Below are 12,316 nucleotides of genomic sequence, written 5' to 3'. Positions count from 1 at the left end.
TGAAACAGTGGTCCTGGGTGCTCCGTCCCTGACCCTCCCCAGAGAGAAGAAGGAAACAAGCCTGCTAACTGGGCTATTTTTCTCTGTTTCTTTGCAAAACCAGCCTGTTTTCAAAATACATAAAATACATGCATTTTGATCAGCCCCCTCCCACCCCCATAGTAAGGACCCTTCAGTGGTTGGGCTGTGGCACTGAGCCACGTGGAAAGTCTGGAAAATGCAGGGGTGACCTGTTGGCAATCCTACATGGACATCCACCTGTACTGTGACTTCTGATGGGGTATTTATCCCAATTCCAGCATTTTAATCCCCATTTGTCTGGCACTTGTGCTGATCTCTCTCAGTTAGCTTTAAACTAGAGGACGGGGGGATACCTCCATCAACCCCAAGATTTGTGGTCATCTTGTTGATAGGAAGCACTTCCTGAATTCCCTGTCGGGAATGAAATCAAACAGTACAACTTGCCATCTGGTGGGCCAATTGGATGATAAATTGTAACGTGGCCAAGATACATATCTTAACTCGTCACAAAGCACTGGGAGTTGCGGAAGAGTCTTCTTGAAAGATGACACCCAGCATTCAGTAAAGAGGTCATGCTCTCACGATCAACCAAGCTATGTACTAAAAATTGATTTATAAACCCCTTTACACCCCGCAAATGTTTTCCCGTAAAGCTAAGGAGAGCCGGGAGGGGAGCGGACATCGGTGAAATTCTGGAGCTGGGCTGCTTGGGTTTGAAACTAGATCAGCCACTTAAAGGATTTCATCAAATCCAAGATTTCAATGATTAAGATGCATCATTATTTTATTATCAGCGACAAAAACACTTGCATTTAAACGATGACACCTGCCTTAGCAGCAGTCCCAACACCCTCGGAGCACGCACAGGGCCTCCAACTGCTTTCTCTCTCCAAAGAGAACTGGCACCGTGTCTGGCCTTCAGCTGCAACACTTCACTCAGGACAGGTAGTCGGTTCGCTCTGCACGAATCTTGACAACAAGACTCAAACACAGCCTTATCTTTTTGTGGCATCTTTCTTTCCAAATAACTGTTTCTCGGTGAGAAAATATGTAAGTGCAGTTACCACCCCCCTCACCGTGATAAATACTCGCCCCACTGATGTTACACGGACGCCCCCGGCTCTGTTACTGGGCTGCCTGATTTCCACACTGTTTTTCTTTTCAGCGCTGAGAGTGGAGTTTACAAGTGAATTCTAACACTTGGCTGCAGTGTTTACTCTATTTTCAAAACCAACCTATTGGCAACTAAACCATAGATGGAGAGTAACAAGGACACACACAGAGGAAGTGACGTGAGGACAGTATGGGTCCAGGTTCACACAGGCGATGACAGGTCTGCCGCATGACTGCCACCTGCAGGCTCACAGGGGCCAGAGGCCCCACCCACCGGAGATGCACACACACTGCCCAGACCTTATACATGAAAAACTGTAAATCCTACAATCGATGAAACACATGATCAGCACTGTGACCATAAACAAGTCACTTAACGCCCCCAAGCCTTAGTGTGCTCATCTGTACAGAGCGGGTGAGAGCACTGCCGTCACTTGGAGTTGGTCTCAGGATTCACTGAGATCATTTCCTTTAGCACGTGGTTCATGGTTCTTGTTAGACGTTAGTTACTATTATTTTAGATGATGAGTAAGGCTCTTGGAGGTCCTGAGGAAGGCCTTCCTAACTAACAGAATGGCTGGAATAATGGTAAGAGTCTCCTGGAGCCCAGCTCACTCTGCGCTCTGGAGGGACAGTGTGCACAGAGCGAGGTCCGGGCTCCCGGCAGCCAACTAACTGGTGACCCGAATGGAGAGCAGGGGTGGTGAGAAGCTCTACTCGGTTTAACAAATAACTGCACGCTGCCACTCTGTGTAGCTTAGGGGCTGGAAGCATAAAGAAGATTGAAGATAAGTTTTTCTGACCCGGAGGCTCTTAAGGTCTCACTTGGACTGCACGTCCAAGGACTAGGGTGGGATGGTGGGGTTTGGGCAGGAGGTGGGTTCAGAGACAAAGGAAGGGGCCGTGGTGCTCAGGACCTGCACGGTTGTGCAGGAGGCTGGAGCCGACAGTCAGCTTTTTAACCAGGGGGTGGGGAAGACATAAAATCCCAGAACCACCCATTTGCACATCATTAGAAAGCAGGCAGAAGATTACGTCACTCAGGGTTTCCAGAGACCAAGCTCCGTCTTGCTACTGCTCCTGTCAGACAGGAGCCAACGTCAGGGACCTGGCAAGGCCGTCGGCCCAGGAGGCCAGCAGGACAGCCAGATGGAGGACTCGACAGCCAGCCCCTCCCCAGGACACAGTGGCTGAGGGCTCACTCGCGAGGGTGGGACTGAATTTTTAGGATGGGAAAATAGGGTTGGAATTTATTCTCTTTTTACCCACCACCTCAATGACCCTTAGGGAGCAAAATTAAAAGGGTCAAGTGACAGCAGGCGTTGCTGTCAGGCAAGAGAAGCCGTCTCTTAGGGTCAAGTATGGACAGGGGTCACCAACACTTATTGGCTTATTTGGTGTGGGACGTGGATTACACCCCCCCCCACCCCGCCCCCATGTGAGGCCTCCTTCTAGTAAATGGCTGGGAATGAAAAGGCCACTTGAAGCACCTAGTTCAGCCACGGGGGAGGCCATGTGGAACGCTCTCACCTTACATCCCACGACTTCCTTCTCAGCATCAGCCGTGGGTGCCCTCCAAGGAGACCAGCCTTAGACTTCTGGTCAACCCAGGGATCCCCATGTTCCTGCATCGCCAGAACTATGTCAGCTCCAAATCTGAGACTGAAACTAGCAACTCACTCATTCAAACAATCAGAAAGGACTCTCTGCAGGGCCAGGCACTGTGCAGGCACAGAAGCTACAAACATTATGCCCCAAGGAATCGTCAGTTGGGGAAGAAATCAGAATCCCAGTGGACTTCTAAAGGGACTCAGAAAGATGGAGGGAGCAGGCAGCTATGCCTTGAAGACTGAACAGAAGTGGTCCAGGCAGGGTTTATACAGCACATGCCCAACATAAGGAGGGGTGGGAGATTCGTGCAGGGAGGATGGAGAGGCCTTAGGGAGGGGAGATTGCAGGGTGGCCCAGGAGGGAACAGTGGCAAAACAGAGGCCAGGCTGTGATCAAGAGCTGTGAGTGCGTCATCCTGAGCATGGACTGGGCTGAAACAGGGAAGAGGAACCACCCAAAGCTTGTCAGCAATGTAACGCAGGATAAGGATTCCATTTTGAAAAGACTGCTTTTCCCTTTTTTTGGAGGGCTAAGAAGCAGGAAGATCAATTATGAAGCTTCTGCCATGGTTCAGTGCATCATTTTTGCCTGAATAAATGAGAAAGATAGGAGAAGGGAACTGCTTTCAACAAAGCAGTCAATCTTTTTGGTGGTCCCGGAGAGGCACTGACCATCTTTGGCATGTTGTGGGAAAAGGTATTACCAAGAAGTTATTTGAAAAGAGAGGAAAGAAGGAAGGGAGGGAGGGAAAGACAGAGAGAGGAAAGTAAGGGTCTGTACTAATTTAGCACTATATCCGGAAAAAAACTTTTGCAAAATACTTATATGTCCACTTTCATACATCTTCAATTGTATAAATAAACATCCAACTTAAGGGTGGTGACTAGCTGTAATAATCGTTCCTGCCTGAGTGTACTTATTAGTTATAATAATAAATGTGCTTATTATATATAATAACTTTAAAAACCTTCACTTGATTGGATTATCTGTATAATCAGAAGTGTTGACTAACCACGATATTTGGTTGTCGATAATTCTGCTATTCAGCGTTGAGTGCAGTTGACATTATGATCTTTCAGGCTCTAAAGGCAGATCACAGTGAGGTAATCGTTAGGAACATCAGTGCCTGAGGGATGTTGCTTTGGATACAGAGCTAGCGGGGTGGACAGGTGACAACCCTATTTAGTCCAAGAGAGGGTTTTTCCCCTTGTGTTTCTCACACGAGTGAGGAGGCACACACAAATAACATCAAGACTTTGATGAACTGAGGAGTCTAGATATTTTGGTCAGTTGCAAAGACTAGTTCATTGGGCTCCATTCATTAAGATTTTTGCTGTAAATGAATCCAAGGAAAAGAGCATCTCGAAGGGTTAAACAACATCAGTGCAGTAAGAAAGGGACTGAGTTTTCAGGCTTCAAGGTGACTTTGGCTAAGTCATCGGATAGGTGCTTTTCGTTCCCCTGTACACAGTGAACATTACAGTAATGGGGATAATAACTAATGTTTGTAAAACACTCGAAGGTTCACTTCACGCCTCTATTATCTCATTTATCAAATTCCAGTTACTACACGGGAACAGAAGGGAGTGGGTGGAGAACCAGCCTTCCATGTCAAGGGTTCTACGAACAGCCAGGCCCCGATACCAGCGCCAGTGGGAGCCACCACAGCACCGCCCCGACCAGTGGCGTTCTGATGAAGCAGGTTATCAAAGTGACTTCACTACAAAATGGTCTCCAACATCTGGGGTCCCATGGCCTGGGCCCAGATCAAATGGTTATGACAAGGGGGCAGCTTCTTTCAAGTACGGGTGGGAGAAAAATGTAGACCCTGGAAGGAAATTGTTCTCCTGTTGAAAACAAATTAATTCCCGAAGGCTTTAGGGGACAATTTTATAGATGACCATTTGCAGAGAACTACATGAGCTCCTTGGGTTCTGGAGGGTGTATCACATGCGCGGGTGTGTGTGTGTGTAAGAGTTTTTCACTTCCACGGATGAAATCACTCACAACAGAAATCCTAAATGACTCCAGAATGATCTTTACTACTACCATGATTGCCAGTCTACTGTTCAGAGAGTGAAAACACCCAGAGATAGCAAATAAAAAACCAGATTTCCCCAAATAGAGGAAGCACAGGATTAACCATTTACATGGGCATCTGTACCCTAAGTTCAAGGCCCGTGAGGCCAGGTGACTGTTGGCATCACCCAAGTCACCAGACTCTGCACACAGAAAGCAGCCCTGAGCACAGGCTTCAAAGGGAACAAATGCAGTATTTCTCTGTCGCCTGCAGCAACGCTTATTCCTGAGCCCTCGAGCCAGGCCACCAACAGGGACCAGGCAGAAGACAAAGGGCATGGGGCGGGGGATGGAGCAGAGACCCTGAGTCGTCCCTTCAGCAGGTGGCTGAGGGCCTACTGCGTGTGAGGTTGTCTCCAAGGCCTGCCCCATCGCTGACACGTGAAGGGAAAAGTGAGGGGGGAACACGGCGTGTGGCCAAGTCCCTGGGAGAATCCTCTTGATGTGCTCAGCAGCTTTTCACCTGTCTCTCTAGATCGAGAACCCAAAGCACCAAACCACTTTACACACAATAAAATGTGAACTGAGTTCGGAAGGAGACACTTTTCAGGCACACTTGGGAATGAACTCATCTTTGATCGGGTTAGTCACTGCATAGGTACTTTAATGCTTAAAAAAATAAAATCAAAACGGCCACATAAATATAATGTCAAGACATTCACAATGGTGGTCTCTGAGAGGGTCTCTGAAAGGCCCTTTCCCGCTCACTTTGCACGTTTCTGTCCTTGATACAACGTGACCTGTGTCAATCCCACACCAGAGTGAGGAAGCATCTCACGGTGGAACTGGTGCGATGCAGAAAAACACGCAGCAGAGAAAACGGGAGCGATGAGGGGAAATGCAGGTGATGACTTTGCCGTGAAATCGCCCAGCCCCGGTAAGAGAGCCATCATCACTGTAATGTGGGCTGTGAAGTCGAGGCGGCTACGTGACCGCCTGCACAGCTTCCATGTTTTGGAACAAAAGCTGCCGTTCACTCCCAGGTGGGCACCTACACTCACCAAGCGCTTGCTTTTATTTCCATGTTGTTGGAGATCAAAGCTGAGAGAGCTGCTTTTGCCAAGCTTTAAACCTTATCTAAAAGCACTTTCCCTTTATGAGAAATATAGTAAAGTCAAGATTTCAGATTCCTGGCTTCATTTAACTTTTGATGAAAATGAGGTAATTTTCTAAGTCATTTTCTTCTAAGGCCATGGTCACCGGGCCAGACACTGGGGTCCAACCACAGACAGCATGGTTTTCCTGCTGGGCCTGGAGCTGATGGCTGCCGCCATAGCTGTGCTCTTCACACAGTCGTGTGTGTGTGTGTGTGTGTGTGTGTGTGTGTGTGTGCGCGTATGCGTGTGTGTGTCTGTGTATGGTGTGTCTGACTACGTGCATGGTGTGTGTGTGTTTGTGTGTCTGGTGTGTGCATGATGTGTGTGGGGTGTGCGTGTGTGTGTGGAGTGCTGGGATTCCCAGCAGGGAAGAACACCGCAGTCAAGGGCAGTGTGCCAGCCTCCCACCTCTGGGCTCTCCAATAAGCTCTTCTCATCCTGCCAGGTATTCTCAGGCCTCTTCAGGAAGGGGGGCTGCCCCTCCTCACAGCCCTGTTCCCAGCCGGCAGTGACACAGGCACACAGGAGGCCCTCTTAATGTACCTGTCGACCGAATGGTTGGCTGAAGGAATGAAGCTAGAAAACCCTTCGAGAACAGACGAGCCTCAGTCACTACAGGGTGACACCACATCCTTACTCTGACCTAGATCCCTATCACATGACATTCCAAAATAACTTTACTCCCAGTATGAACCCAAATTGAAAAGAACTCAATGGTCTGTGCACATAACATCTGGACACAGCAAGAGCTCATGCTCGGATGGTGGCAGGTTCTTCCTGAGCTTTTCCTTGGGATCGCTTCAATGCCGCGCACAGGCCACGTGCTGCCGTGTCAGCTTTCCACAGGTGTGTGAGATCACTAATGAGTCCTTTCATATTTCCAGTCCTAAAAGTTTTATGCTTCCCTTTAATTGATTCTATCAAATTGTCATCAGTCTGACCCTAAATGGTAGGTATTTACACAGTCTTATCATCCGCTGGTGTTGAGTTCTTTACTCCTTTAGGGAGAAAAAGAAGGACCACGGCTATGACGGGACGGCTCAGCCACGTGCTTGAAGATAGTCAGTTTCTCTCAAAAGAGAATATTTACCATCTGTCTAAGACCCTTGCTCCCTGCTATGAGCAGATGAGTAATATTTCTTTTCAAGATTACATTTTATGACTAAGGGGGAAAAAGTGCACGAAAGGCAATGTTTTCTTGGTCACAAAAACTGCCTCCGGTAAAATGATATTTCAAAGATTCTACTTTACCCTACTGTAATGTTTCCTCACATTTTGTTGGTTAAGCAGTCATTCGGTAATCCACAGTTTGTTTGTTTGTTCAGTTTTAGTAGAATACACTCAAGTGAAAGGTGATAGCTCAGAAGTGTCTTCCCATTTCAGAAAAGTTGATGAATTCAACACAAGTAAATGGCGATGGAAGAACATCTCCCCAACAACGGCTCCAAAACTTAAAGTCAAATGTTTCCATTAATAAAGAGAATGAGCACTTCGGGGCACATTAACGCACCACTTTTCCTGAAATATCTCATGTTAATCTGGTTTCTGGAACAGAATGATTTTCGTGGCTTTTCATCTAAGCAAATAAAACAGTGACAAGGGACATACCCCAGCTGCATACCTTCATGACATTCAATAGGTTTTACTTGGATTAAGAAATGCAATTGTTCTCAGACGCTGGAGGACAGGAAAGTAAGACCAACGTGTATACTTTTATGCCGTCACATTTTGAACTTGGGTCTCCCACTACATTTATAGTTTTAAAACACAGCAAAAAATAAACAATGGACTCCAGTCTTTCCAGACCCTAATTTACTCACCAATAGAACCTAGGGGTGATTTATAACTTGCCTGCGTTGAAATAAAAGTAACCAAAAAAACTGAACAAAGATCGGATGGCAAACACAATAAAGAGTTTCTACAGCATCTTCACCCAGAATCTTCCTGAAGGCCTTGTGCACTTGTTAATCTTATTAACGAGACTTGTTAGTGTAACAAATAATCTATAAATGATGTCTGGAACTAAATTTCGTAAAGTTGGTCCCAAGTACATTCATAAGCATAGAAAATATGTTTTTACCTACCTAATTGCTGTCATAAATATACAAGTAGCAAAATAAAAATGCCTCTGTATCAGGAAAAAAATCGTGAAGCCATTCTAAAAGAGTACAGGTAATGTCCTTCAGACGGACGACTTCTATTAAGATACATAATCAAGCTCCATCTGTTACTACGGAATTTTTAAATACTTGCAAAGCCCCTAACTACAGAGTAGGACACACGCTCAAGTCATTCCCATGGGTTAGGTTGATTAATACCCATTTCCCATTAAAACGACTTCAATCAAGTAAAAATCAGGCAGAAAAGGGGGAAACGGAGAATACCCGATTTCTTCTTGGTGCTTTACATTATCCTAAGGAATCGTGACAAGCCTCTCTCAAATCGCAGAGATTTATACCCAGACGGACCACTCCCTCGGTTTCTCCTCTGTGCTGGAGTCCCACGCGCCCTGAACGAGTGCAGTTGCTCTGTGGGCAACAGCAGTGTGAGTAGCTCTGCCACTGCAGGTTCACTTTGAAATGGGGTGACTTTTTGCAGGGTTATCCCCGTCATCCCATTAAACTTGGCAAACCTCCTTTTTTATTTTACATACTCTTCGTCATATGCACATGTGCACACACACGTGCACACGTGCAAGGGGTCTGGCCCCACCGGCTTATTCCCCCCTTCTTTACTCCCTCCCTGCACACTGTGGATCTGGGTGAACCCCTGACCTCAAGGAGCTCAGGCTGACTCCAGCTGGAATTTGGAAATCTGGGGCTATACTTGAACCTCACTGAGGATATACTTGGGCTCCCCTTACCAGCCGTTACCACACTGTGGTGCAGGAAGTGTGGTTACAACTTCCAGCTCTCAAAACAAGGAAGAAAAGTTCAGGGTGGGTTGGCCCAGGCTGTGTTTCTGAGCATGGCTTTTGTAGTCCAAAAGGCAAACGGCTTTATGAAAAAACAATTCTGTTCATGCCAAATTGTCAAGTACTTTTGCATTTTAAAGGCACTTGCCCATAGGACCATCTTCCTGCACAGATGCGACAGGAGACTTTTAGGGGACACGTTCCCCTGTGTCTCTCTCTCTGCCTCTTGTTTCTGGTGTGGGTGGCAGCTGTTGTTTGATCTGCCCATTGGCTCTGATGTGTTTCATGTTTCAGCCAAAGATGAAAACGGCTCTGTAATTCTAAGCAGATGGGCCTAGGAGTACAACCCTGTAATTACACCTTCTCTCTCTGGCCCTCGAACTGCCAGCCTTCCATCCTGACTTGGAAAGTCTGGGATCACTGGGGCTCCGGGCACACCTTGGCCATCAGGCAGGTCTGGCCCAGCCCAACTTGTGTGCAGGGCCTGTGGACCTGCGCTACCCATACTGCCAGCCCCAGCAGGGTGACAAAGAATACAGCTGCACAGGGCTCCCGGGTTGCTGTCTCCTCACCTTCCTAGATGGTGTGGGAGTCACCCCTGACCTTCAGCGCCGGCCAAATGCGTTCTGAAGCTGGATCAGAAACCTAGAGGCCATGAGGGTGCTGACCTGATGACCCGATGTGCAGAGGTTTGGGGTGCCCGTGGTGGGTGTGGAAGCAGGAGAGTCCTGCTCCTGGCGGACACTCTGCTGAACAGTCAGGTGTCCACCGTTAGGAAAAGCTGGCCCAGGACATCTGGATCAGCACATGTTCTGCAGCCACCTGCCCCCATGATCGCCACAGATCTCCCACAAAATCTGCCTTCCCACCCCCGGTGCAATGCTGTCTTATTTTCCTCAGTGCAATTCCTGGAACTCTTTTAAAGCCTGCTGTTCTCTGGCTGAGGGTTTACTAGAGCTGCTGACGACATGTGACACATGAAACAGAAACAAAACGACCCAGAAGAGCGGGAGGAAACAAGCTCAGGTCCCGGAGAACTTAGGGGACTGGTTTTAATTACTGCACCTTGGCTGCTAGGAGGCCCCTGCTCCCTGAAAGTCCGTCCAGAGAACCTACCGGTCCACCTGGGAGAGACCCCTCCCCAGCCCCTCAACACACTCGTCCTCCGAGGGGCGAACACAAACACCCCGAGCTGCTTTTTCCCTGAAATGATCACAGTTCTCTGCACAGTGCCCCCAAAGCTTGGACCCCAGCAAGAGCCTTGCCTGCGCTCTGACACTCTGTAAAGGGTCGCATAGCCTGCGGTTCCATGACCGCCTATAGTCTGAAACCCCGCAGAGTGGACACAAGTGTCCGGGGACTTGGACATAAAGTCTGTGTGCGCGCCCTTCCAGAGAGAGCGCGGCCGGCGCCCGGGAAGGCGAGCCTCTTCCAGGGTGCCCAGGAGGGGGCTGCACCCGGCCGCGCGGTCCCCTCGGTTCCGGGGTGTCCACTCGGCTCCCGGCACCCCCAGACTCACCGTGAAGCAGGAGGGCCGGGAACAGGGATGTGAGCAGGAGGCGGCGCACACAGGACATCTCCAGGCCTCCTCCGGGGCCGCCCGCGCGCGCCGCACCGCCCGCCGTCCGGGGACCCAGCTTCCCGGGACCCGCCTGCAGCCCGGGCGGCGCGGCCCGGCCGCGCGGGGACAGGGCCAGGCCCGCGCTTCAGGCGGCCGCGGCGCGCCCCATGCCCGGCCCGGCCCCTCCGCTCCCGGCCTCCCGTCCCGCGCCCGGCCCTGCGCGCCCGGCCGCCCCGTGCTCGCCCGGCCGCCGCCGCCGCTCCGCGCTGCACTGGCCACAGCCGCCGCAACCGCCGCAGCTCCTCTTCATATTTCCAGGGCGCCGCCGCGGGAAAGGGGCGGGCGGGGGCGGGGCCTGGACGGGGCGGAGCGATGTGGGGCGGGACGGGCCGTGGCCTGGACTGGGGCGGGACGGGGCCTGGGCGGTGGGCGGGGCGATGTGCGGGGAGAGGCCTGGATCGGGCGGGGCGAGGCCTGGTTGGGGGCGGGGAGGGCGGGGTCTGAACGGGGAGGGGCTATGCGGGGGCTGGGCTGGGTGGGGCGAGGTGATATGGGCGTGGGCGGGGCCTGGACCGGGCGGGGGATCCTCCCGGGACCCGGCTCAGGACTTGAAGGGTGTTGGGCACCGCCGCCCCTGCCCCGGCGCCCTCTGCACTTCTTCGCCCCCTGGCCCTCCCCTCCCCCTCCAGTGCCTCTGCTCTCTTCTTCCACTCCCCTCGCTGCCCTGCCCCGCCCTCCACTAGCCTCATCTCCTCTTAGCCTCCGGCTCCGGCCCCGTTCCTCTCCTCCTCCTCGGCCGCTCACTCTAGGACAGCTCCTCCTGCGAGGGGCTCACAGACCTACGCCCGGGCCCCCGCCGCCAAAGGAGGAAAAAGTGCCCTTCACCCTCTCTGCACCCACCCGGGGCAGCTCTGGACCCCTGTCTTCCCTCCACTCACAGGGGAGGATTCCCCACTTGTAAAAGGCGTTCCAAAAGGGGCGGGGACGCTGCAAGGCCCAGGTCTCCAGCGGGTCGGAGAGAGGTCCGCGTGCCAAGCTTGGGGCGTGTGTGTGTGTGGCCCGCGCGCACGTGAGAACGAGGGAAAGGAGAGGAGAGAAGAGACGGCAGAAAAGAGAAGAGGTTTCCACCGCACGGGTGGGGATGCTGAGCGCCGCGTCCTGACGCCGGGTTCCCGAGCGCAGGAGCCCGGCCGCAGGCCCCAGCTGACCCAGGAAGGGGTGCAGGGCCCCCTCCACCCTCCCCTTCCAGGAGGCAGGACTCGTTGGGACACGGGAGAAATCTCAGAGGCCCCCTTCCCCGATCCCTCCTCCCTCCCAGCCCAAAGCTTGGTTCTGTTTAAGGTTTGTCAGTCTTGGGGAGTTCAGTTTTACATGGGCGTTGAAGACCCAAAGGCAGGGACAGTCTCCATCAGTCCATTCCAGGCGCTGGTTTCAGTCAAGGCGCCTCCCCTGCTGACGGAGGTGCCCGGCGCGCTCCGATGAATCTGGAGGGCTCTCCTCCAGGAGGGTTTGTCAGTAGGGAAGGCTGAATGTCACCTCCTCACGCTGGCTGAGGAGCAGCCAGGGACCACGTGGAATCAGGAGAACATTTCTGTACTCTGCTGGTGTTTTTCATAAATAAAATACTTAAAAAAGAATGCCTGATTTCCAAGAGAGTTTTCTGTCCCTTTGAACAATGTAGTAATTCAACTCTTTGTGCTGTAGACTTTCAAAACTAGCTGGACATTAGCATCTGCGTAAAACAGTAAAATGGATGAGAATACATGTGACAGTTGCCCTTTTTTTTTTTTCCTGAGAAAGCCACAGGTCTTTTGATGTGATGGTGCTGACACTGTTCGAGGTGCTTTAGTTTTTATTACCATCAGTATCATCTTTCCATCTTTAATATGAGGGATTGCAACATGCACCACCTGCCTACCT

At 51.0% G+C, this 12,316-nt stretch overlaps 1 protein-coding gene across 1 annotated transcript in view; it reads right to left on the bottom strand.

Moving 5' to 3' along the window:
• The window catches only part of APCDD1 (APC down-regulated 1), a 31,872-nt gene extending 21,207 nt beyond the window's left edge, over positions 1–10,665 (bottom strand). The window contains exon 1 of the mRNA XM_079942030.1: positions 10,355–10,665. Coding sequence (XP_079798156.1) covers positions 10,355–10,412 — 58 coding nt within the window. The 5' untranslated portion in view covers positions 10,413–10,665. The remainder of the gene's footprint in view (positions 1–10,354) is intronic.
• Between the last annotated feature and the right edge of the window lie 1,651 nt (positions 10,666–12,316).

The sequence above is a fragment of the Stenella coeruleoalba genome, assembly GCF_951394435.1.
Source record: "Stenella coeruleoalba genome assembly, chromosome: 14".
NCBI classification, from domain to species: Eukaryota; Metazoa; Chordata; class Mammalia; order Artiodactyla; family Delphinidae; genus Stenella; species Stenella coeruleoalba.
Note: the sequence above shows the minus strand (reverse complement) of the source record. Positions and strands in the feature narration are given on the sequence as shown.